At 48.2% G+C, this 26735-nt stretch overlaps 1 protein-coding gene across 5 annotated transcripts in view; it reads right to left on the bottom strand.

Moving 5' to 3' along the window:
• Positions 1-1086: 1086 nt before the first annotated feature.
• The window catches only part of yeats2 (YEATS domain containing 2), a 39844-nt gene continuing 14195 nt past the window's right edge, over positions 1087-26735 (bottom strand). For 4 of the 5 annotated variants that reach the window (XM_064338195.1, XM_064338192.1, XM_064338193.1 and 1 more), the window contains exons 14-30: positions 22463-22678; positions 22015-22264; positions 19967-20128; positions 19265-19422; positions 17156-17302; positions 15097-15276; positions 12028-12367; positions 11456-11590; positions 10014-10178; positions 8378-8564; positions 7894-7970; positions 7448-7527; positions 7157-7358; positions 5488-5720; positions 5090-5164; positions 4417-4490; positions 1087-3333 (exon numbers count right to left, since the gene is read on the bottom strand). In XM_064338195.1, the coding sequence (XP_064194265.1) occupies positions 3213-3333; positions 4417-4490; positions 5090-5164; positions 5488-5720; positions 7157-7358; positions 7448-7527; positions 7894-7970; positions 8378-8564; positions 10014-10178; positions 11456-11590; positions 12028-12367; positions 15097-15276; positions 17156-17302; positions 19265-19422; positions 19967-20128; positions 22015-22264; positions 22463-22678 (2802 nt within the window). In that variant the 3' untranslated portion in view covers positions 1087-3212. Of the gene's footprint in view, positions 3334-4416; positions 4491-5089; positions 5165-5487; positions 5721-7156; positions 7359-7447; positions 7528-7893; positions 7971-8377; positions 8567-10013; positions 10179-11455; positions 11591-12027; positions 12368-15096; positions 15277-17155; positions 17303-19264; positions 19423-19966; positions 20129-22014; positions 22265-22462; positions 22679-26735 lie in introns of all 5 variants that reach the window. The other variant, XM_064338196.1, reaches the window with a different exon arrangement.

The raw sequence follows: 26735 nt of genomic DNA, 5'->3' as shown, positions 1-26735 counted from the left end.
TTTCATTTGACCCTAATCCTAGCTCTGCACAAAGCTGCTTTATCAACGACCCCGACTGTAATCCCCTCAAATCCAGCAGGAAAAAAACGGGACATCTACGATTATTTTAAACAGCAGTGTGTGTGTGTGTGCGCATGTGTGTGTGTGTGTGCTTGTGTGTGTGAGTGAGTGAGTGAGTGAGTGTGTGCGTATGTGTGTGTGTGTGTGTGTGTGTGCTTGTGTGTGCAAGTGAGTGAGTGAGTGAGTGAGTGAGTGTGTGTGTGCATGTAAACCATGCAGATAAATCTGGCCTCTATTGGACAGCACAGTTTGACTTCAACCCCCAAAAGGATTTGCTCAGTAGCCACAGTTAACAAGAGGATTCTGGTTTTAAAAAAAAGAAGCTTTTCCACCCTCTGGAGATATTCAAACCTGCTTTGCAGCTAGTCCCTCGGCTGTTGAAGCAAGCGCTTACATTTTTTTCCAGTAACAATAACACTTGCTTAAGTCTGAGCTTCAAAGTTAAGGGAAAACTGCAACGCAAGGGGACTCGGCATCTGTTTCGGTGACTTATGTGAAAGACAGCAAAACTCACAGCTCCTTGGAAAGTCTTTGAGAAGTTTCTGAGTTCAGTATTTCAAAAACCATCACTGGCTACCATTCGAAAAAGATGTATTGGTAGTTCAGCACTTGTTTTTCAAAGAAGCCATAAAAATAAATAAATGTGTTTAATTTCAGGGTCGTGAATTTGCAGCAATGTCCTCTAACTTTTCCACCATGACATTCTCCCAATTGAAAAAACCACAAACAGAACCCAAGAACAAGCACTGAATATTTGCATTATTTCAGTAACTCATATTGAGCTAACAATGTGATATTGTTGCACTTCTCTGGATTGTATAATAGTAGTAATAGTAATAGCAACAAGAATGTCCCTGCAAGAGGTGGAATAAGAATAAACAAATTTAGCTTCTAAAACCTATACTGTAGGTCAATAAATTTGGTTAACCGTAAACACCAGTTTTAATCCATCATTTCTTCAATACATTCTTAACACACTGTCACAGTTGCATCCAGAATCAACTGCAAAAGCAAACACCACAAACCTTTTGCAATGTTTTCCAATTTTAATACAAGAATATCCATCCAAGTCTTTTGGTGTGCATTAGAAATTAAAATACAACGGTCAGAAGAATTCTACAATACATAAAATTTGGTCGAACCGGCAAAATCACTTCAGGTTGTGGTCAAGTACAAACAGCACTGAAAAGCAGCAGGGTTGAAGAGCTTTGTGCACGATGAAGAAATTATTATGTGGGTATGAAACCATTCAACAAAAGCCCCAGAATTCATCTTACAAACTACACTTGAGCCTAGTTTAGACTCTGAAGTGGCCATGTTCTTAATTAAAATGAAATCTGTTGTAGAAGGCTTATCTCACCATCACTGCCACCATTTGATAACACCCACCTTTTTTTGGGGGGGGGGCACACATTTAGAATGTTCCAGAAAGATACTGGAGTGGGCCACTTTGTCTCCTGAGATTCCAAGAAATTAGCTCAGATTCAGACCAACTGCAGCATGCTCTGCCATTATTCTAAAGCCTTGATTTTTTCACATTTCTACTGCCAGACTGCCAGTTGGTGAAATGAATTTTTAAAAAGTAATACTTCCTTAAATACCTCACAAAGCACAGGAAAAAAACATCATTACTTAAGAGTGAAGAGCAGCTCTTAAACTCATGATTTTACAGATCTCTTCATTGAAGTAAAATCTACACTGTCTGCTTTCTTTCCAGTATGGTTTGGACCATAAGCAAACTCAAAAACGTCACGTGTCAGACGCTAAACTGCCGTTTCTGCGGTAGCCAATGGTAGCTAAAGATGGTGGTCACGTGACGTGCCTTTCTGGGTGCTGACAAAGCACTTTAATGGCACTCCCAAGTACACTCGTCCTGCACTACAACAGCGTGAGGTACACCGTGTTTTCAATAAACGTTTTAAGACGAGGTTAATACAAAGCGTTCCAGGGACGAGATCGACAGGTTAAAATGTCGAGGCGACGGTGAAATTATATTACCTGCTAGCTCTTGAGGAGTGAGCGGGAAAACCGAGGAAGAAAAATGCGTGGGGGAGGTCATTTATAAAAGGGACAGCCGGAGGCTCCCTGGGCAGCGGAAATCGAGCGGCGGTGTCGCCTATAAACGCCTCCGTAACGCTGCCACTGAATAGCGGCGCGGTGAAAAGGGCTCCGGAGGCTCTAGGATCGCACGTTTATTTCCCTGCTGTAAGCACGCGCTGAAATGATTCCCAGACGGATACGACATGGCCTGAAGACGGTGGAGGAATACTGGGACACCGGGAGCGGCGCACACCAGCATCCCTCATGTCCTGTTACTGAGGTACGAGATGGACGAAGAGAGACAGCTGAAGGCGGCGTGTCGATCAATACTGAAACAATCGAGCTCACAGGGTCTCGTGTGGGGGAACTGGGGGTGGGGGGTGGGGGGGCATTTGATTGTTGTTCTGAAGTACAAGGCTGGGCTGCTCAGCCTCTCTCCTGTGAGTCTGCAGCATCAGCAGTTTTTCCTTTTCGCTTCTCGATTAAAAAAAAAAAAATATGAATAGAAAAAAACGGTTGACTAATCGTATGGACTGAGACAATTACAGTCTCCTCAGCATTTAAACTGGTGCTGGCTGAGAAAGGGAGCCAGACAGAGGAGAGAGAAATGTAGAAGAGAGAAGAAAGAGTGGAGGGAGTGAATAGAGATAGAGTGAGTGTAGTTTTGAAAAGGGGGGAAAGGTGGGAGAGATGCTGGAAGTTGATCATCCTGGACATGGATGGAGTAGTAGTCCCGACTCCGCCCATCTCTCGATTGCATGAAGAAACACGAATCGGGTGAGAGAACACTGAAAAGCTCCGCCCACCCTGAGGTCAAGTGAAGAGGACTGAGCGCGGCATTGTGAGCTTGTGCAAACGCTCCTGTAGAAAGAGCCAGAGGGGCTTTGGACAGCGTCTGGAACTGGGCTCCTCTTGCCACTACACTTCTCATCTTCAGCATCTACAGCCGGGGAGACACGGCTTCCTGTGTGATGTCATGCGGACCCTAGACTGCTCAGGGTCACCTGACTGCAGTTGAAGAGCTTCTCCGTTTGAGCCGAGGGGCTGGGTCACCGGTGGTGTGTGCTGGGGAGGGGGGCTGTCCCTGGGCCGGCAGCTCTGAGGCCACGCCCTCAGTCGTCATGGCCACCGTCCCTCAGCAGGAAGCCCATGTACTTGTTAGTGAGGAAGTCGCAGGTGGGAATGCTGCCGACGGCCTGGTGGATGTCCATCGCTGTGATTTCTCTGGGCACTCTGACGGAACATGAGAGAAGGGGAGGGGCTTCTTTTAACCAATTACAGCATACAACACCTTTTTCAACCATTACATGATATTATTTGTAATTAACCCCAAACCCAAATGTGGGGGGGGGGGCAGAGGCTACAATGACAATGCTGAGAGCGGGGTAGAGAGAAACCTTTCTACTTACTGTGAGGGGAGCACATTCATTGCTGATTGCACAGTTCACACATTCAAAAAAACCCAAGAGGTTCAATGACACACGACAGCAGCTTCATTTCAACTCGGACATCAGTGAACAGCGAGCTTCCTCCTTGCGGAATCGGTCCGGTCGCGCGTGTTATTTAAACAGCCTTATGAAAAGGTGACCTGCGACTCTCAGAGGGTCTTCTCATCCCCGTTCTTCAAACAAATCGAACAGCCCGAAAGGGAATTTGCTCTTTCGGTGTTCCCACACTTTAACTGATGTCCTCGCACTGCGTCCTATTGGCTTAGTTAAGCCCACACGGCGGACGCAGTAAAACACGGCCGGTCGATGCGGACGCCGTAAAACCTGCCATTGAGCTGTTCAGGCTTTAACCCCCAGCCTCTGTCTGGACTGATAAAGAGACTCCTCAGCTACACTTAATGCAATCAGCTGTGCGTCTGTCTTTGCAGTATCAGGATGACCTTGCTTCCTAAACAGCCGGTATGTCGCTAAGGGCTTTTACAACAGTCTGTTGTGCTTTTTCAGCTCTTTAACCCCTGAAAATATTAGCATGCACGACATGACCTCCCAATCTTAAACGAATTAAACGACCTTCTGCGTGTAACATTTTATCCTTACGTCAATTTGCCACTTAAATTTGCTACTTAAAGCTCAGTACCCTCAGTCTCCCTCTTGTGCCTACTAGGCACTCACTTTATTACACTGCTTGTACACAGAGTAATAGCTGCCATAAATAACATCCACAAAATCGAGTTATGCATTAGAATTAGATCCTCTTACCACACCGACTTATTCCCATAAATCCACGGTTTGAGTGGTGTGAAATGTGCATTCTAGTGGAAAACCCGTACAGATGTGTGTAAACATCTGTAGAGGTGTGACCTCTGACCTGTTCTGGGGTGATTTCTGATATGCACCAGCGAGAGCTTCCCTCAGAATCTCACTGGCAAACTGCTCAGTAGCCTAGGACAGAAAAGAGGAATAATGATCAGTTTGTTAAAAAAATATGAACTGTTAGAGCACTAAAAACAGTCAGGCCAGATAGATGGAGACACTAAGTATTTATTTATCACTCACCCTAACAAAGTCCAGCGATTCAGGTAGGCCTGAAAAGCCCAATACTTACTGTAGCCTCAGGTTATCTTTCAAACAGCCATTTTACTGACTTGGCAAGAATTGTAAAAACCCATTTCAAGCTCTAATTGGATATTATATACCTGCCAAATGTTAATAATAAGGCCAATTATTCAGAACACCATCTGTCCTAAAAGATTTAGAAAGGCCCAAAAGAAAATCCTAAAATTGTACAATCCTGCAGATTTTACTTGGACAAACTTATTTTTAAAAGTAGCACACTGAATAAAACCATACAATTTTATTTAGTGTAAAATATTTCGCACCTGTTCACAGTCCCACATTCATCACTTTGCAATTTGGCTCAGCTGTGAGAAACGGCAATAAGAAGACGGGGAGAGACCCCGTGCTTTAGAAGCACCTGAGCTTCAGGCTCGATTCGCCCGCTCGTCTGCCCTGCAGGGGGCGCTCTGTCGCTGCAGCCCTACCTTGAGAACCATTTCCTCGACCGCAGGGGCGTACACGTTCTTCTCCACTTCCACGGGCTGGAACGAGACTCCGATCTGGAAAATTAGCAGGTAAGGTGTTAGCTCCAAAGCATACAGACAACGGAGTCACAATCTTAATAATGTGACGTGGTTGGTTAAAAAAATGTTTTGACATGGGATTCTAGAATAACTCACTGCACCGTACAACAGGTTTCCATCTGGAATATGAGGAAAGCATACTTATCACCATTCGCTTTTTCTAATATACTGACTCCCAAAGTATTGGGATCATATAGTTATAATATGAAAAGGAACATAATTAACATAATATAACAACATAATAAACTCCAAGGTCACCAGCTTCCACAGCCCCCAAGCTGCCTGTCAGTGGGCCCCACCTGCTGGGCGGTGTCTCCAACGAAGTGGGTGGACGGGGAGGGGGCCAGGTAGAATCTGGGCTCCGGGTCGGCCTCCTCCCCCTCCTGCTTGACCTGGACCTTGACGGGCGGGTCCCAGAGGCTGATCACGTCCAGCGGCTCATCGTCTTCCTCGGGCTCCGTCTTCAGCAGCTTCTGCAGGTCCTCCAGGCGCTGGCACAGTTCCTCCGCGCCCAGCAGCGTGGACGGGCACTCTGAGAGGGCGGGCACAGCGAAGCGGGCACAGAGGGGGTGGGGGGGGGGTCAGGCACAGTGTCAGGATCATCACCCAACATTTACCTCATAAAGCACAGCCTTCCAATACAGACCTTATGGGAAAGAGCTGACTATAGCAGCTATACTTTTTACACATCTATCTCTTCATAAGGCGATTACACCCTGAAAGGTAATGGTATTCAACACATTGCATGATGAAGGTAAATGCCACTAATACTGAAATAATAAAGTAAAAATGTTGTTAATTGTGGCTATCATAAATGATACTTTCAGATACCTGGACACACACCATAATGTCTATTTTCTTGTATTCATTGTTTAAATTGAGCATGTCCTTGGCTCCTGAATTCTGTGCGAGACCTTATGGAGGCATCGGCCACAGGACAAAGCCGCCTTGTTGCGATGTGGCCTTTGTGCGCCGATGCAAGCTTGCAGCTCCAGTCCCGCTTGCGAGACACAATGGACAGAATTCATTCGGACCGAATGAATCAGGAATTACTCAGCATCTGCCGTGACGAATGGCGACACTATGACCAAAATCAACCTGGCACACAGTGCACCGCTGCTGGGACGTAAAGCACACACTAAACAAGGTCGATCGATAAAACTCTACGCGACGCACATGTTAAATGACAGTTTTACAATTCTTCAACCAAAAAATAAAGCCGCCTTTTGTGTTCTTATCCAGAAGGCAAGGCATCCTTGTACCGTAGCAAGGCTCTGCCACCCACACATTTTTAGCAATTATGGATCCTAGCAACCGCGCTACCAGAATCACTGTAGCGTGAACAAGGACAACAGTACCGCTGCCCACCTGGGGCTTAGCCGGGACCTTTAGTGGAGAAGGAATACAGGCTCACAGAGGCTGTGAACTCAGCTCTGCACGCGTGTGAATTAATGGCTGTGTGCCTTTCTGTATGCAAGAGAGTGTGTGAGCATTAGTAAGACGATGCATGAGCGTGTGTGTGTTTATGTGTAAATGAAAGGGTCTCTGAATGCAAGTGAGAGTGTGTATGTGTCTGTGTGTATATATACATGCGCATGTATACAGTGTGTGCATATGTGCAGTACTGTGCAAAAGTCCAGTGAAAACAGCCATTAAGAACACCCATAACTACACCACCACATCACAACACCCTTTTCCTCTTTTACAGCTTCCAAGGAAACTTGCCAGGAGTTTTTCAAAGAAATCTGCAGGGATATTTTCCAGGCTTCTTGTAAACACCTCCAAAGTTCAGTCTTAGAAGTCGGTTGCAATTTCTGGTTCTCTCAATCCAAGTAATCACATACACATTCAATGATGCTCAGGACTGGTCCCTGGGGTGGCCAGTCCATTGTTCTCTGTGTGTGTGCCGTGAGAGTGTGTATGTGTATGCCTGTGTAAGTGTGTGTACGTGTGGGGCAGCAGGCTCACCAGGCTCGCTGTCGATCTGGGTCAGGATGTCCTCGATGGAGTCTTCCTCGCTGCGCCTCTGCTCTGGGTCGGGCGGGGTGTAGCCGCGCTGCCGGCACCACTGCACCACCTCCTTGGTCTTGGGCGGGGAGATGGCCTGGAGGCGGGGCGCTTTGTCCAGGACCTCCTGCACCACCCGCTTCACCGCCACCGCCCTCTGCAGCTGCGGGACGGCATACAGGCTTACCAGGCTGTCACTCACAGGTAACCCCGCCCACTCACCGTTCGGACGCGCGGCGCAGTGATCAGTACCTCCGCTGCTCGCCGCTTCCCGATGTTCCAGGAGTAGTACTGCTCCAGGGACTCCGCGCAGAACGGGTGCGAGCTCTCAGCTGTCACAGCCAATGACACGCGGTTAATAACAACGCCCAAATATGGAAAACATTCATTAACACAGCCTACCCCCCACACCAGAATACAATCTTGATGAAAAAATAACTCTTCTTTAGAGAGGCATCTGACTGCAGGCTGCAGGAGGGCGGGGCGTGATGTTAAACCCAACCCTTACACACCCCACCAATGCAGTCCAATGCAGAGTTTGAGAAGGAAGAAATATATTACTATAATACGCTTTCTGTTGTTAGGTTTTTCGATGCTAGATTTGTGAAAGGCAGATCCTAAAAGACATTTAGACTGTACTGTGAAGGCATACTGGGAGAAGGTCTCTGGACAGTCCTCAGGGAAGGAGGCACACTCACTTTTCTCAGGAACGATGAGAGGAAACCTCTTCACCACCGCTGTTAACAGCTGCAGCAGGTTTTCCACGTGCTCCGTGCTGAGGAGAAACACAGATCAGAGGGATTCCCACTTTTCAGGACCGCGCCGAGCAGACAAACACCGCCCTGTGGATCCTCTGAGAATGCTTGTCAAGTCTTTCTCATGATAAAATCTGTCACTAAGGATTTGGGGTGTGTTCTGATTTCCAGGGCATTAAGAGTTTAACTTTGTAAACTGATTTCCCATGGCATGTGGTTGATGATCAGTGGGTAACTTCAGGTGAAGTTTGAGAGATTGCACAGGTGGGTGTTTGCGTGCATGCATGTGTGTGTGTATGTGTGTTTGCGTCTGTGTGTATGTGCGAGCATGCATCTGTGTATGTGTGTGTGTGTGTGCGCGTCTGTGTGTATGTGCGTGTGTGAGTGCGTGTGAGAGAGAGATAGACATGGGGAGGGGGCGCCGTACTTGATGAGGTCGTGCGGCGTCTCTGTCCCCTGCTCCACTTTGACCGCGGCGGGGGCGGGGGCGGGGGCGGGGGCGGGGGCGGGGGCAGGAACGGGGGCAGGGGCTGTTGCCAGGGGAGGAGGGGCGGTGCTCGCGGGCTGGGGGGCGGCGCCGTTGGTGGGACCTGCCACTCCAGGCTCCGTCTTCACTGTGATGCACAAAAACAGAGAACGCAGGAGCTCAGCGCCAGTCCGCCTACCTCGGGTCAGCTCCGCCCCTTTCCTCCGAAAGGTCACGGGCGCACGCAGAGGCCAGCGGGGATGAAGCGGCACACAGCGCACAGGCAAAAAATACAGACAGCTACGGGCAAGGCTGCCTGCCCATCAAACAGCACACCCTCCCATTAAAACCAGCAGAAACGCACTGGCCTTCCTCTCTGAAAATATATGAAAAATCTGCTTTGATTAACTTCCAAACAGAACAAGTAATGCACTGGCATGGGAACAGGGAACTTCCAGACTACAGCAAGGCCCCCGAGCGCCGTCTGTCTACGCCGCGTCATAAACTACCCTGGAACAACCCCGGGGCTGACCCTACTGCCAGGGCCGTCGCTGATCCGAGTGAGATATATCTCAGAGGCAAAGCTGAGGATTCCTAACAGCGCGATGAACACGCGCGGGCTCATAAATTTCCCCCGGTCCTGAGAACAGAGCCGGGCGGTAATTCTCCCCCCGCTGGCTTCGATCGCCCTCCGCGCTCCGCCTCAGTGAACGCCAGCGGTCGGGAGAGCCGTGTCGACTCCGGCGATGTGCACACTTAACCTTGTGCCTATGGAGCCCGCGGGCTTTTTAATCACGCTCTTTATGCTAAAGCCCAGATAATTACTCCTCACATTATCACCCAAATAACTGCTTGCATAAGCCCAGGCTTTGATGAATTTCACAATGCGGGGCCATTACAGCAGTGAAGTACATTCTGGCATAGTTTAAACAGTAAAGAGAACACTACTACTATCTTCAGCACAGAAAAATCAGCAGGTTAGTCCTTGCCAATGAATGCCCCATGTGTAAAGATTTTCTCAATTTGCTTGTTTATTAAAGATAATCTTTTTTTAAATCTTGACAATTAGGGTTATAGAGAAAGGACTATAGACTTGTTCTACCCTGTCCGGGTCCTATAGGGCATGGAGGGCTACCAGGCCCACAGGGCTACACAGCTACTATACCTGGGTGGCCTCAGTGCCTGCTGGGTAACTCTATCCTGATGCTGGAGGGCCACAGTGTCTGCAGGCCCTCATTACAACAAGACAATTAATGGGCAGATTCAGCAGATTAGTGTCCTAGCAGAATCACTTTAACCTGCCTCACCAATCCTGAGAGAGTGGCTTAAGTACAGCTGGACTACAGTTCTCTGACACCTGAGTTCAGTAGAGCCCTGATCTACTGACAGTCGTATCCCATCCAAACCCATATCTGACTGGGGATAAGCACGCAGATCTCAAAGCCCCCAAGGCTCAAACCCACATCTCATTGGGTGCTAAGAAGACTGGGAGCTCACACCCAGGCAGATGTGACCACATAGAGCTCCACTACCTAAGCACAAAATCGACCCCAAGAACCCAGCTTCAAATCCAAGTAGCAAAAACCACATCTCTTACCCTGGGCAGCGGAGGATGAGGATGAGGAAGAGGAAGAGGAAGAGGAGGCGATCTGTACGGTGGTGCTGGGGGGTGCAGAAGCTCCACTGGTGCTGGTGGCGGTGGTGGTGGTGGTGGTGATGGAGGTGATGGGTGTGGCCTTGGTGACTGAACTGGACTGTACCACTACAGGAGAAACGGGGAGAAGCAGCTGTCTAACCATTCAGGTTCAGCAGGATTTAGCCACAGTTTAACTTACCGAGCCCTCGCCCACAGGAAACCTAAAGCGCACAAACGTCTTCAGCACATTTTAACATTCAGCTGCCCTGCTAAAGGTTGTGTCCAAGCAGTGGCCTTATTGGAATTTGCCCGTGGTCCTCAAGGCTGACAGACTGGCATTCTCAAGACTCCCCACCCATAATCCACCTCCACATGGACAAGGAAAACTGTCCAATCAGGAGGCTTCCTTCTCCTGGCACACCGGAACCAAATCAAATATACACCTATCACCATTTCCATGGACAGGACTGGCTACGCTGGGGCTGAACAGGCTTTGCTCTAATTGAAATTAAACATGGGGGGCAGAGGTACATCAGCAAAGTAACATTGTGCCTCTCTGAACAAGTAGCCTTGGGCAAACATCCACAGATCTTTCTTGCTTTTGGGAATCCATTACAGCACTGTGTAATTAAAACCTGCATTTAATTATAGAAGTGCCACTTTTTTTTAAGCTGGCTAATATGACAAAAAGAGAGCTCTTTCTGAATCCTCAGAGGGGGTGGTGTCAAAGACAGAAGAGTGAAATTAATGACTAGTGATTTCAGAGAGAGTCACAGCACCAGCCATGAGAAAAAAGCACAAGCAGACAGCAGGGTCTTCGACGGACAGCCTGAGCCCTCTGATCTACGCCTCCTGCCGCTCATTATTCCGGAACATTCCGTGACCTCTGCCATTTTACGAATACGACCACGCCCAGATCGTTAATCCTCCAGGCAAGCCAGCGTTTGCCAAAGAAAACAGAAAAACAGCCATGTCTGTTTATGTTTTAAGGATCTCCATTTGCTCAGAACCTGACGAGATACACACGTGTCAGGGGTACACACATGTCAGGGGTACATTACTGGCCTACTGAAGCTGAGACAGGATTAACTGTCTGTCTGAGCCACGGTGGCACCTTCTTACTTTAAATGACTCTCCCAGCACTTCAGTTCATCTCGCTCACTCTGCAGAGCAGGCAGTCACCCTCCGGACAAAGCCTTTAAATCGACCTAGATGTCGAAATTACGACAAGACAATGACCTCCAGGGGAACTGGAGTGGAGGATCTTACTTCATTCAAGAAGGCTCTTTCCACCCAGTGGAAGAGCTTGTTCCGTTACTCTCTCGTTTGCTTGTTATGAAGAGTAAACACAGTCTTATGGACCCATTTGGAGCTCCAGTTAGCCTCCCCGTGAAGCGCCTTACCTTTGCTGACGGGCATGAGTATGGTCTGGACCCCTCCGCTGGAGCTGCTCACGCCCAGCTGCTTCAGCTGGTTGGCAGGGATGGTGAGCACGGTCTGCTGATTGCTGGTGTGGCCAGAGTGGATCTTCAGCATTCCTGCAGAACCCAGTCACACACCCCCGTTACAGCAGAGCACGGCACAGTCAGTCACACTGGCACCACACCAGTTTCACATGCTTTTATACCAGCCACACCATGGGTCTCCAACCCTGGTTGTGGAGAAACATGGCCTGTTGGCTTCTGTTTTCATCTTACAATCAATACGAAATCAGACCCATGAAACCAAATGATGTGAGTCAATATTTTTATCAACTCTCATTTATGGAATTTAAGTGCTGAGTAACAGTCAAAGGCAGCATACCCAGTGGCTCTCCAAAACCAGGCCTGGGAATTTTACCAACAAAGTCTCCACCCCACCACCCATGAACATAACAGAAACTGAATTCACTCATTTCTTGTCTCCAGGGGGCGCCATTGTGGCCCCAGAACGTTCCACACTTTAAAGGCGCTTCACCCTTGCCGTGGCGACGTACCTGATAGGGTGGCTGCAGTCTTGGCGCTCACAGCGCTCCCGCTGCTGACCAGGGAGGCGGTGGTGACCAGGGAGGGGCTGGCGCTCTTGGGCATGCCCACCACGGCCGAGCCCGCCCCCTTGGCCAGGCTGAGGACCGGCATGTTGATGCTCTTGGCCACGGTGACCAGGGAGGCAGGGGCGGCGCTCTTGGCCGCGGCGGTCGTGGCGACCGGGGCGCTGGCGCTCTTGGCCGCGCTGAGGACCGCCGCCTGGCTGGCTGCCACCAGGACCGGGTGCTGGACGACGGGCTTGGCGCCCGGGACTGAGGGGCACGAGCCGAGCCCGGACCCCTCTGCGGCCTGGGGGAAACAGGGAGCACGGTCATCACTTTCAACAGGTCAATTACAGAGAAGAAAGCTTACTTCTGAACCAAAAGAAGGCTCTAGTCCAGCGAATTGCTGTAAGTGAGTATCACAGAGTTAACCAATGACATCAGAGATATCCTATGCCAGAACAGGACTTTAAACTGGGACCAACATTACACACAGCAGTATAGGCTAAATGGGAACAATCCAGGGAATAACTCAACAACAACAAAAATGACGATTTGCTTCCAATTTAAAGAAGGTGTTTTAAACCACAGGGGGCCTCGGTCTGTGGCAAAAATGCTTTCATCTGAAATGTCCTGCTCTGGTTACACGGCTGCTCACCTTCACACTGTGTGTGTGTGTGTGTGTGTGAAACACTGGCACAGAGTGTGTGACAGTGCCGTCTGCCAGGCCAGGCAGGGGACTGCTGAGTAGGAGGCAGAGGTGCCACCCCAGTTCCTCCTCTGGCCCATCCCAATGCCCTGTCCCAGTTCTCCACCCTCACTTAAACTGTTGCGTCCACACCCCAAAATTAAACACTGCCCTTTTGTAATTCAAATACATCATGATGTGTCCACAATGTTCAGGTTCAACAATGCATGCGTGTAGCTCTAGAAAAAATGAAGAGACCACAGAAAATTTTCATATAAATTTTTCCATATTTAAAGGGAACAGCTGATGTATGAATTTATGCATTTCATATTTCAAATTTAACACCTTAACATATTAGAATGTGTAATTTTCATTTATCTGTGTGCCTGCCAACGAGTTCGAAACAAGTCTTGGATTTCTCGTTCTGAACTGTCATTAAAGGGTGGCTTACTGGACCAGTCGATTAATAGAATGCATTTACAGATTGCTTCTGAAACAATGAAATACTGGACTCTTTGCCAGGATTCTGTCAGTACAATTAAACAGTTTGGAGCAATGCTGGCCAAATCAAAAATTATTTGAAAATGTAATAATAATAATAATAGCATTTTAAGAACGCCTCTAGAATCTTGGGAAGCTCTTCAAAAGAAGAAACACGTAATACCGTCTTACAAACTCCCGCAGGAGAAAACCCTTCCCTAAGGAGAGGAAAACGAAAACGTAGCCGTTAAACATCAAAGGCCACTCTGTGCTTTTGTGCCATAAGCCTGTCTTATCAAACGTGTCATTTCCAAATCTTAAGGCCCGTAAGAAACAATGAACCGGCTCAACTGTGCAGACTGCGGCACGCATCCAAACCCCTGCTGCCTGCGCAGCAGACTCACAGGTTGGGACTCGTGTTTCACTAGAAAGGAGAACGATGCACAGGACATTTATTCTGTGAAAGCAGCCCTGTCTGTCAACAGCCCCTCTTATGGGTCCAATCTCACTCACGAAACAGCATGGCCGCACTCCAAAGCTACTCACAGCCTACACGTTTAACCCTTCAGCTCCTGGAAATGCTAACCGTGATAAACCGTATTTGTGACACTGCAGGCTACACACAGGCATATACCAGTGTGTTGCTCTTGCATGTGTTTCCACACGCTGGCTGAAAACAAGCCTGTCTGCTAACAGGAGAGACTATGATGTGCCACCTGAGTCACTGCTCAGGCAGAACACAGAGCCTCATGAACGCACACACATGCACACACGCATGCGCACACCCACCCACCCTCACACACAAACATACACGCGTACACAGACTCATGCACCCGTCCCCTCACCACACACACAAATACACACGTGCGCACCCCTCTCCTCCACCACACACACACACGTAACCCCCCCTTCGACACACACACATCCTCACAAGCACACACAATCACATGCTTGCACAGTCGCACAACACTTGTGCTCTTATCCACGTATATCTTACACATTACACACGCACACACACACAGCGTTCCATGGTTCTGTCCCCTCCTCCCCCAGGAGAGGCAAGCAAACTCCACGGCCCCCTGCGACAGTTCACCTTCAGAACCCAGCCAGTCCAGCAGTTACATAAGCGGTCCAGTTATAAATATAGCTCCTCGCTGCTCTAATGAAAGTCTGAGCTCTCAGCACAGAGGCAGAAAGCAGTCCTGTAATCAGGGCATTAGCACCGAGGCTCCACTGACCCGACTTTGCCCAGTTAAGCCCACCATCCCAGCCTGTCCAGGAAAATTCATAGAAGAAAAAAGGTCTATAACAAACCAGGGGCTAGAATTCCCAAGCCCCTTCAAAGCAGAAGCAGTAAGAAACAAACACACACAGGCCTTAGTATAAGTCAGATAGCTCTGCACAGAGTTCTACTGCAGATCATGAGTGGTGTGGGGGGGGGGGGGATTCCCGCAATGCCAAAACAATTACTATATACTGCTCTGTAGTGGAGAAAAGGGAGTACTTCACTAACAGCTGTGTTTGTGGACAGATGCACAGAATCACCGGACTGGATGGGGATGTTTTCTGAGTGCAGAACCAGTCCCAACCAAGCCTGCATCCAGAACAGATGTAAAAAACACAGCTACCAGATGTTCTAGAGCACACAGCTGCTGTTGAAGCGGCTGGAGCCACTGTTGCTAGGCAACAGCCTATGAGCTTCGCCAGAACCTCGTTTGTTCCCGTCCAGCACTGCCACACGGATCAATCGTTAAACTGCGATGAGTGGGGAACGCTCCACTGCTTCTATTCCTGCGCCCGCAAAACCTGTTGCCGTAGGGACGCGGCGCCGCACGTGCGGCTGAGCGATTGGCAGGCTCCGGGCTGACCTGCTGGGCGGAGCTCGTCGTGGCGACGGCGGCCGGGGCGACGCTGGTGCTGGCGGCGGTGATCACGCCGCCCGTCATCCTCAGGGTGGTGGTGCCGGGTTTGGACAGGTGGCCTGCCGTCACCGTCTTCACCGAGCCGTCCGACAGCTTCACCTGGGACGCCTGGGACCCGCCCACCACCTGTCAATCAAAGCGCACGAGGCAGTCACAACATTATTATTACACCAGACATCTATTTGGTACACACACTTAATTATGACTTGCAGGACCAACATGAATAACAATAAGGGTCTGTAACAAAGTGATCATCAAGTTGAAAACTACAGCAAATAAGTGTACAATGGCAATCACTGCCTAGCAGATATGCATAAAGACAACAAGACCACCTCTTGATAGACTGATGTGTGTTGATGGATTAATGCAGTGATGCGAGTCGAACAGTCTCTAGAAGCAAAATTACCATACCATAGTTTTCATATTTTTATTCAGAGAAGCAACATTGCCTTGCATCACACTAGCACAATCAATCATGCTACCCGATACTGACACACATACAGGTCGGTACATATTATTCATTAGTGACTATGTTAAGTACTGTGACATTACTTTTTAATTGGTTTAAAGGTTTTTTTTTTTTTAAATAACATGGCAAAGTACTACACAAAGGACATTTGAGTCATTAAGGTTTTTCTGATTTTCCTTCATTTCACCAGCTCATGACTCAAGTAGCACACGTGAAAGCAGAAGTACAGTCGTGAATCAAACCAAAGCTGAAAGCGTCCGGCACACGGGGAAAGCTAAAAACGTCAAGGTTACCAAAGACCGGTGGCTCTGAGAAATACGGCGGGCCCGCGGCAGTGAGATACAGGTAGAGCGGCGAGGTCCGCCGTTAAAGTGCCAGAGCGCCGCATTAATCATCGTGAAACACCGAGCGGCCTCGCGCCGGGGAGGAATCCGCGTAGGTCAGGGAGATTTCGGGGCCCGTCCTCCCCTCAACTTTAAAAGCAGAGCCGAGGCTCGGGCGTGTCCTCAAACAGACCCTCGCTGCAGCGGACAACGGCAGAGTGGGGGATTTGGGAGGGGAGGGGTGGGGGGGCGAAGGCGGGGTTTTCTCTGTCTGTGACCGCACGGGGACTGCGGAGCGACCCCGTACAGGAACAGGAACAGGGAGCTCCGGGTACGCGGAGACAGAGCACAGACACAGCAGCTGTTTGAGAGTAAGGTCCTTACAGCAGAGAGAGAGAAAGGGCACAGGGAGCACTGCAGACCCAAGAGCTCCGCCGCGGTCAGCGAACCCGTCAGATCAAACGGTGGCCGAACATCAGCGGACCGGCGGGGGCCGCGGCCGGCGATCATGAGGAGTCCCCTGCGGCGCGCGGGTTGCGTAATGCCGGACCCGGCTGGAGTAAGCGGAAAGGAAAGTTCAGATCCAAAATGGCGGCAGAAATTACGCCCAGTTTATCTCCCCGAGGGGACTCGGAAGGATTCAGAGAGACAGCTGAAGCTGAGTAAAGGCGGAATTCCTGAGCTGTGTGACAGGTGCACTGCAGCAAGCGCAGGACCAGTTTTTTTGAGTAGTGCGGGGGTGGGGGATGGGCTTTGAGGCTGATGGGTTGTGTTAGACAACACAAATGATAACCGGCGCAATCCATTTCCCCAGCGCATAATTTTTTCCATGGAGCAGAGGAACTCTTTTCAAGATTAGAAATAACAACAAATCCTCCTCCATAAAAAGTACAGTCATGTGGCCCTGTATTGACTGTAGAAAAACAAACAATGAGAAGCAACCACAGAAACCCCTGAATGTCTCTCACTCACCGAATTCTCTCGCTCAGCACTAACCGCACAGTCGCACGGGCTCAGTGCGTTTCACATGGCTAACGCAGCACAAGCACTGAGCAGCACAACACAGGGGCATGAGGTTCTGCCGCAAGCCTCTAAAACAGACTGCAGCCAGCAGCAGGGTGACTTCAGACCATCTGTCTCCTGTTCCGCTGTGACTCAGCGACCGGCCCGGTTGAGCGGTTTCCATGGCGCCGGGGTGGGCGGGAGGCGGTACCTGCGCGAGGATGGCGGCCTTCTGCCCGGCGGTGACCCGGATGGCCTGCTGCGTGATGGTTGCCGGGGACGACGCGCTGTGACTGGCCGAGCTCGCCCCCTGCTTCCCCGCGCCCTGCGGCGTCGGCTGGCCCACCAGGAACGTCCCCTGGAGAGGCAGATGTGGGCGTCAGTCAATAGGGGGCAGCACAGAACCCGACAAATGCAACTCATTTTAAACAGCACTGGGAGGCTATAAGAAGGATGGGGTATACAAAGAGTGAACTTATGCTCTTTGTCCTATTGGCAACAACAATTGGTATTGTTTTTTTTGTTTTTTTTAAATGATGGTGAAAATGAGACTGGCTGTGGCTGTCTGAATGCCTATGAATACAGAAGGAAAATTTAAAAAAAATATAAATAAAACTTCAGTCAAAGGTATTAATGCGTGACCTGATTTCACAGTAATTTTGTGTTACTTTAAAGCTCCCCAAACTCGTGGGAAGGGAGACCTAGTTTCTGTTGCAACAAGAACTGCAGTTCTCTAAACGCAATGAGCAATCCTAAGCAAAGGATTTCTAAATATTTTAGGTCTTGCGACACATATTGATCTGTTCTCAGATAACTACTGCATTCATTATCCTGAATTTGAGCAGCAGCAATGCCTTTAGAACAGGGGTGCATGATATGGAATTTCTGGGGTTAATATCAGAATTTTGCCAATAGCCATACCTCCCTGTTCTGCAATAGAGCACAAATGCAATCTGCAGCCAAGTTTACATATACACAAGTACACATATTATGATGGAAAGTTTTTTTTACTATATATAACCTAATATTTCAATTTGAAAACTTTATTATTTAGCAGAGTGGATGAGCCCAGACAGCTACTGAAACTCCATATAGCTTTGCACGTAAGTTTGGATGGAAGAATCTAATAATACAAAAAATAAATCAAAAAATAAATAACAAATAAGATTGCTCAAATTTGGCTTCTTTTTCAGCATGGCATCCGAATTGAACTTAGAGCATCAGCAGCATATCAAATTAGTCTCCTCAGGCACATGAACATTGCAACATATTAGCCCGTAATAATCAACCATAATCTCATCATATCGGCTAAAAAGTTGGTTTTAAGCCATTATCTGCTGACACTGGTGTGACCGTGATATTATCACATACCTCTACCTCAGAGAGAGGTTATACTTGATCAGTGGACTCATTGATAGAAAGAGGGACTTCATCTATTTATCAGTCCCAAGTGCAGCAAATGTGCAAATACTGTGTGCTGAAAACAGCTCTAGAAATTGGAGAGGGCATGGAGAAAAGTGTAATGAGCCAAACCTGAAATCTAAATCTAAATCTAAAAACCATTAAAATTTCAAAAACAATCAACAGAATAAAAGCCTTTTTTTCCTCAATATCCTTTTACTGACCTACAGAAGAAACCCCTGTAGATACAAGAGTCTAAGGAGCAGACTGGAAAATCTGTATAATGACATGCATTAGCTCACACAATCAGTGGCTCACAGTGTTTGTTAGACTGAATGCAAAAACACTCTGAAAAGAGTATGAGCAGCATGCAGTAATCATCCTTCCTTCCACTAGGCTGAAGTGCTTGTAAGATGAGGTTAGTTAGGGAGGAGATAGAGGACTGGTTCATTAGCCAGAGGTTATTCGCAGCTACAGGTAATTACAGCACATGCTAACTGTGTACTGGGAGTGGGATTTGAAGTGAAGAAAGAGCAATAACTCAATACAGCTCGAACCAGAGGTGTGCGTTTACATTTAGATCACGTTCAAAGGTCACGTGACTCATTAGGCAAACTATTTCAATAACTCATCTTGTTAACCAATTATAAAGCCCTGTATGAAAGTTCACTCTGTGTAAATAATGTATCTCCAGAAAATTAACAATTGCAATTAATCACTGGGTAATTCAAGCAGGGTTTAGAAACTCAATTAATAATGATGTCAAATGGTCAATAAAACTATGTGAACAAGCATTTAATACTGACTGAAGTAAAAAATGAAAAACACCGTATGTACAGGGTACAGTACAGCACATAAGGGTGGTAGGCAGTTTGAAGATGGCAGCATCGGACCCACATTCAGCCTCTGTGTGGTTTACCTGGGGCGTCTGTTTGAGGATGTAGGAGGTGTAGGACAGGTTGGAGGGCAGGGTGCTGCTGCTGGTGGTGCTGGTGCTGCTGCTGCTGGTGGAGGTGGCACTGGGTAGAGTCTGGGAGCTCCCCGTGCTCACGGAGGAGGCGCTCTGAGCCTGCTGACCTGTGGGGGGGGAGGGGGGGGAGAGGGGGGCGCAGAGCCTCCACCATCACATCCAAACCATGGGACTGCGCACACTTATATCACACACTTCAACCATCCTAAACCAAGTTAAGGGATTTAGTTCCATATCTTGCTTTCTCCTGGCCTTTTCATAATCTAAGCAGTAAGGCAATATACTGCTGCTGGAATGTGTGTAAAATATAATGATAAATACATTTCACACCAATGTGAATTTTTAAAAAATATACTGCAAAATCTGATCGTGGCATACACTGCAATAACTGAATGCGGTATATTTTCATTTCAACACTGCAGTACATTTTATTTCTCTAAGGATGAGCTCTAGATTCATACTAATTGACTGGAAGACTGGTGTCGATCTTTTGGAGGGGGTGCTAAGCTCCAGATGTATTGTCAAGTTTCTAGGGTTGTGCCTTCTGACAGAGCAAGGAGCTCAGTGTAAGGCTAAGGGAAGTCCCCATACAGCAGTTGGACAGAATTTCTTTGGGTGGGGTCAGGGTGGAGGGGAGACAGCAGGGCTTACCTGAGGGATTGGAGGCGCGCAATATCGCCCCCTGGGGGATGAGCAGCAGCTTGCCTTTGCCTGAGGGATTCTTGCTGTTGGTGGTCAGGTAGAGCTTGGTGCCGGGAGGCAGATTGGCCAGGTTAGCCAGGTTGTTAGCCGGCAGCTGGAGTGTAGCCATAACTGCAGAACAGAAATACAGATTCAGAAACTGTGTTATTAACATGCCCATATGGATGAACACAATGCCAGTAAAGATATTAGACTGTAATGCCATGGATGAGGAATTTGGCATCAGCAGGGCCATCTATCCAACCAGCCTTGATAGAAGTGGTGATGACTACCATTATGGTGGCCTATAAAAGAGCAGCAGGATTTAGACCTTCAGAAAAAGCACTCTGCCAAAGAGGCTGACAATCACCTCACTGTTAAATGAACCGTGATGTCAAAACCTATTCAATTTCACTGAGGAGGATGAGGGGGGACCAAGAGTAAAACAATGCCATGCCAAAATGAAAGTCCACACAGTAATGTTAAATATCACTGCGTTAGCATAACATATACCTTAACGTTACACTACTGCGGCTACTGCATTCCTGTGGTACTGTTACAATACTTGGATGTTCATGCTACTATGGTTGTTCTGTTACAATACTGCAGTGTTACCTTTACAAGAGAACAGGGATAAAATAAGTACTCAGTTCTGCCTCACGGATGGATCAGTGGAAGTCTAAAAATGTCTAAATTATTCCAAATAGAAGATGATAAATACATTGGTGCAAATTCCAGCCAACAATTACTCAGCTTACTGTATGCTCATCCACTGAACAAAGATGTCTGCTGATCATGCAAAAAAGGCACTTTGAGGACACTGCCAAGCAGGCCTTCTCGCCACCTGGTGGTGAAATTAGGTACTGCTGTACCCTTCAGAGGGAGCAGCTTGGCCAATCAGTGAGGGACAGGACCATTTCTAAACCCGGTTTGCTGCAGGGGCTCAGAAGCCTCAAGCCCCGCCCCCCTCTAGGTCGACGCCCTCATCGTTTCAGTCCGGCTCTTGTTAAGAGCACAAAGGGCCGCTCAGTGGGAGGCTGTCACTGCGCCGAGGTCACCCGCCACCCTCCATGTGACATCCTGTTGTCTTGTCTACTTCAGAGCGTGGCTCAGTCTGGTTTTTTAATGAATGACGACAGTCAAACGAAACAGAAGCCACAAACTGCGAACACAAACATACATTCACACGCCAAGTGTTGGAATACGCATATGTGCGAACACACAAGCAAACAGTGATTCTTTTGCGCGCACACACACACAAACACACAAATGGCCTCAGGTGTTGTAATGTTAAAAATTTCCCAGCAATAAAGAAACCCTGCCGTGTGGCTTTTCCCCAAACATGTATCTGGTGGTTTATTAATCAGAAAATCACAGCAGCAACCAAACTGAAACCTGCGAGGTTCCACAAATAATGATGTTTCTTAGCAGCTGCGGGGGAGTGCCGACTTCTACGCTGCTGAAAAGTAAAGAAGTTCCAAGCTAATTTGTGTCTGCTTTAATGCAATGCTTTAGGGGGCTACTGGGATGTGAACTCCAGAGTGATCAGACTGCTTCCTCTCTGCCTGCCAGCCTTCCTCCAGCAGCTCAGGCTCTGGGACCTCAGCGCCAGCTCCGCTCATGATGGGAACCCAGGTTTCTCATTAGCCGTTAGCCACCTCCCGCGATGCGGCCTCCATCTACCAGATGCCTCCTCCCAGGAGGAGCGTCAGGCTGCGCGCTGTTCACACACACGCCAGCAGGAGAGGAGAGCGGCGCGCCTCCTAATCACACCATCACATCCTATTTACAGGGAACCGGGCTTGTCCTCTCAGCCAATTCAGTTAAAAATGTACTGAGCAAAAAACTGCATCTAACAGCAGCGTGGAATAAAATGTAACATCTGAGGAATGGTGTTCGTGCCAGGGACTGTTTGTGTGACAGATATTTAGTTAATCACAGCCTCTTTTCTCTGTTTCATTTCTGTAAGGAGCAAACCTATGGAATCACAGGATATTCTTATGTGTCCACTGCATTACCTGAGCCCTGACCTCCGGTCTTGGTGGTTCCTGTAGATGAGCTTGTCGCCTTGGTGACGGTGTGCACCTGCTGACCCACGATGCTGGAGCCGCTCACGATGGCTTTGGCCACGCCCTGGGCGATCACTTGTTTCTGCCCCATCACCTTGGAGACGCTGGGGCTGGACTTGGCGACCAGGATCTGCCCGCTGCTGATGGCCACCTGCTTCACCGCCGACTGCAGGGCCGAGCCCATCGGGATGCCCACCACCTGCAGAGGTGCATCGTGGGAAATGTGAGCACTCTGTCGCGACAAACTGGAGGGTCATCGTGCTTCAATGTTAAACAACAGTGTCAACAAACTATTTAAAACCATTGCTGTGAGAAAGAGACTCAGGGATATGTGAGTTTATCCAATCATCTTCGACCCCACACAGGCAGGTGGGCGGGGAGGGGAGGGGTTTCACACCTTGCTGGCTGTGGCTCCCGGGGCGCCGGCGCCCTGCTTCTGAGGCGACACGGCTATCATGTGACCGCCCTTCACTGCGACAAACTGCTGCCCGGCCGACTGCTGGGGCGTTGCCGTGGAAACCAGCATTTGCTGCGCCTGGTGCTGCTGCTGCTGCTGCTGCTGCTGCTGTGGCGGCTGGGAGAGGACCTCCCCCGGCTCCTGCTTTATGATGACCTGCGGAGGACGGTGATCCACACAGACTTTCAGTAACGGCATGCAAGAGCGCCCCAGTGCCCACGAGGCGTTCATTATAGCCGACCCACCGTAACACCACAAGTAAAACATTATCGATCATCGCTGTCAGCGCTGAACCCTTCCACACAACTGCTGCCCTGAGACGTCCTGTATTTCATTTCTACTGTTTTATGGCTTTTAGATTCTGGCAGGTTTAAACACCAAATAATAGCATCTCCACTTGATGGACAAAGCAAGCTTAACATGACTGCAAAGGGGGGAAAAAACACCCCAGTGCTTTCCTGTTTGGTTCAAATGATTTTAAACCACACTTTATAGACTTGTACAATTACACTGCAATCGTTACAAAGTAAAAGCTCAATTCAAAATGCAAAAATAAACACGCAAAGAAAATATTGGTTATTGGATCAAGAAGCCCAAAAAGACAAGTAACTGAAAATTAGGAGGAGAAACGGATTCGGAAGGACAAATCCATGTCATGGATATTCAAAGACTTTGGCCAGGCCTCGTCACAAAGCTCTGGGAGGTGGAGCATTTCTTAGCCCAGGGCCCACCCGGGGCAAAGCACGCCCTGCTGGGAGCGGTCAGTCTGACCCAAAGGCCATGCGCCCAGGTACTCTCCTCTACCGCTAACAGGAAGGGCTCGCCCTCTCTCTGGGTGACTGACGTATGCCAGAGTGGGCAGCAGGCATTCAGGGTACCCATCTGTAGCACCCTGTGAGGTCAACTCTGAAGAGGAGCAGAGTGTGACCTCTGAAAGCTGAAGTGAATTCTGTCTAATTCTGTTTGTTCCGCAAGCTAAACTCGCTGAACTGAGTTGGCTGGCCCCAGGTGGCTGCCCGCTCCTTCCTTCACACTATTTCATCATATCTGAAGATTAATGTCTTTAATGAGCACACACAGGTCCAAAGCATATTCTTAGATATTTCATTTTCATACACTGCAAAACAGCAATGAGTCACATAAGTTCCCTAAAGGCCCGCTAACTGTAACACAGGTTCACAGGCATCAAGTGAAAATTCATTGTTCCATTAAATAAATGAATTTACAGTAATTGGCGTCAAATCATTATTATGTTTCAGCAAAGATGGAGTTCCTCGTTCTGACGTCGAAAGGCACTGCTAGTAGAAATGCCCTGGTTGCAGGTGCATCAAAAACGATGGCCAATCAGATGGGACCAAATCGGTCCCGGACACGGACTGCGGACTCCCCTGCGTAAGCTCTCACAAGCCAGCGGTGAAAGCCATGCAGACGGTACGGTGCGATCCCGGACCACAGCCCAGAACGTACAGGGTCAGGTGACTGGAGGCTGACCGCAGGACCGCACCCGTGCTATGCAAGATCCCAGGAGCACTTGCCAGTTTGGTTTAGCGCGTCCCAGGTGAGCTGTTAAGAGTCAGGCACGAAGAAAGAAGCTACGTTTTCAAAGCCAGCTAAAGCCCAGGCGTGTGCGCCCGCACAACCGGTAGGCGTGGCAACAGCCCACAACAGGCACAGTTTCCCTTTGAACATATTCTCCCCAATAAGGGCTTAACATGAAAGCTCTGAACCTCTGTATAGTCTCACTGAGGGCTTTTTCATTTTTTACTGAACTGCCTCCCAGCTGCCAGCTTGCTAAAGCTGTGCATTGGGTCTTCCTCTTCTTATCTCATCTCTGTGAAAACTCAGTGTGGACTGCAGTGTGAAAAAAAAGCAGCAGCTTCACGTCATGAATTTTGGAGGAGAGCGTGCGCTTGCCTGCGGTCTCTGGACTGAGCAGCAGAGACTGTAAAAATGAGCACGGTGACTGAAAATGACTGCAGAAAACTTGGGAGAGAAGGAAGGAAAGAATTTTGAGAAGTACATTAAAGATCGTGCAGAGCATTTCAAAGTTAGCCTTCAGCAAATTTCTTGATCCAAAACATTCGCTGTACAATCAGAATTTAGAGCAGTTCCCCGATGATGACAGTTCTATGACACATCTGAATGACCATCAAGGGTACATCACCAGAGGAAGAGGTAGAGTAGGCCAGTGGGACCGGTGTCTGTATTTAACTACATGAAGCTGAAGCTCATTAAAGCATTACTACAGCAGAATTGTTTTACCATTCTGGCTGCACCCCATACTAGCCACTGCCAGAATAAATCCCGTTAAGCTGTTCAACAGGATACTGCATTGTAATTCTGAATAATTAGCATATACTGGCATCTTTAAAAGCTCAGCGATCTGTCTCAGCATTTTTAGAGGGCGTGTGTGTGTGTGTCACTTCATTGCCTGCGTGCGTTTGTGTACATAAGTGCATGCAGCTGTGTGTATATGAGTGCGTGTGTGTGTGTGTTCTGAGGAGCCTCCAAGGCCATAGCAATGAAAGCCCTGTGTGTGCGTGTGTGTGTGTGCGTGCGGCACTTTCTGCAGTGGCTGCACAACACTGCAGAGTATCGTCCCACTTAAACAGCTTTCCCAGTGCACAGATCTGCCCAAGATAGCACTCCGGCGGGCTATTAATATCGGTGTTAATAAAGAGGGGGTGGAGACGGGGAGAGAGCGCACCGCACCACCCAAGCGGCTCCACCCACAAATATCTGAAGACGATGCCAGAGACGGGGTACAGAAAAGATCCTGTCTTTCAGAAACACAGAATGCACTGCGCATCAGAGGTCATGTGACTCCAGTGATCTGGCTATTGGCGCTTTGTGTGTGTATTCTTGTATATGTGTGTTCACGTTTTTGTGTTTATACACACGTGCACACACACACACACACACACTCACACCCATGCACAAACACACAACATGCATCTGAAATTTTGTGAATACCAATTCTTCCAAAAAGCAATCGAATAAATCTGGTCAAATAAAGCAAATATCTGTTTTAATGCTTGGATATTGATCCTGCAAAAAATAAAGTACTGAAATATTTTTTATTTATAAATAAACTGAGAAATATTTTCACTTACTCTTAAAAATTGTATTTTATAGATTATTTTTAAAATAACACTAACACATATTTATCAAAAGGTCTCCTGCATACATACATTTTATTCACTTACTCACTCATATCCTTCTCTGTTCCAATCTCCTTTACTATTAGAATATTATTTCAAAGATGCTGAAGACTGAAGATCTATATCAATATTCACACATCTATCTGCACCATTCCAAACAAAGCATAAAAAACAGCCCTGCACATTCCTCAAAACATTGACTTGCAGGATTATTAAATTCTGAACATGCACCTAGTCATTACTGGATATGAAGGTGGGGTTGAATACGAGAAAATCACCACGCAAAGAGCCAAGTGCTTTTCAAGTCTTATGCGAGGACCGCAATACAAACTCGGCTGAAAAGAGTAAAATAGATTAAATGCCATCAATACAGCGCCAGCACAGTGATTCATTTTCTTTGTGAACTTCCTAAGCCTTAGTAAGAGGAAGGTGTCCACATAAGCTGTCTCTGCTCCAACAGCACTGACTTTAACACATAGCACTCCAAACTGAAGCTGATTTGCCACAGTTGCAGTACATCTCTGGCAGGACTAACAGTTGCGGTGTTTTAAATGAAAATGAATCATGTGTATAGTTTAAAACTATACTGCACGATGAGCAGTAGGGAGTGTATCAGGAGAACTGAGAACCGGCTCACGGCAGGACTCAGCCAGTTTACTGCAAAGCAATCAATCCCCTTCCCCCTGAAGCCAGCCTTCCCAGCCAGCATCCAGGAACCTGCAACAGCCTCCGAGCACAGACGTACATGCCAAGACAGAGCCGCGCTAACCGGGTCTGTCACCGGGCTTACAAAAGCGCTGGCACAAAGCAATAATACAAAAACAGAATAAGAGAGAAACCAGGGGCTACTGCACGCAGAGAACTGCACAACACCTGACCTGCCAGAGAAGACAGTAAACGGTAACCGTCCAAGGAGCTCCGTTTTATTTATATGTGGGATTAAGCAGGGAGTAGCTGTTCAAGACAGGGACAAAGAAGTCAGCTTAAGTGGAAAGAAAGACATAATCTAATCCACCAGCAAACAATACAAATGCTCTGATATAAGAATTCCC

The sequence above is a fragment of the Anguilla rostrata genome, chromosome 6, assembly GCF_018555375.3.
Source record: "Anguilla rostrata isolate EN2019 chromosome 6, ASM1855537v3, whole genome shotgun sequence".
Taxonomy (NCBI): domain Eukaryota; kingdom Metazoa; phylum Chordata; class Actinopteri; order Anguilliformes; family Anguillidae; genus Anguilla; species Anguilla rostrata.
Note: the sequence above shows the minus strand (reverse complement) of the source record. Positions and strands in the feature narration are given on the sequence as shown.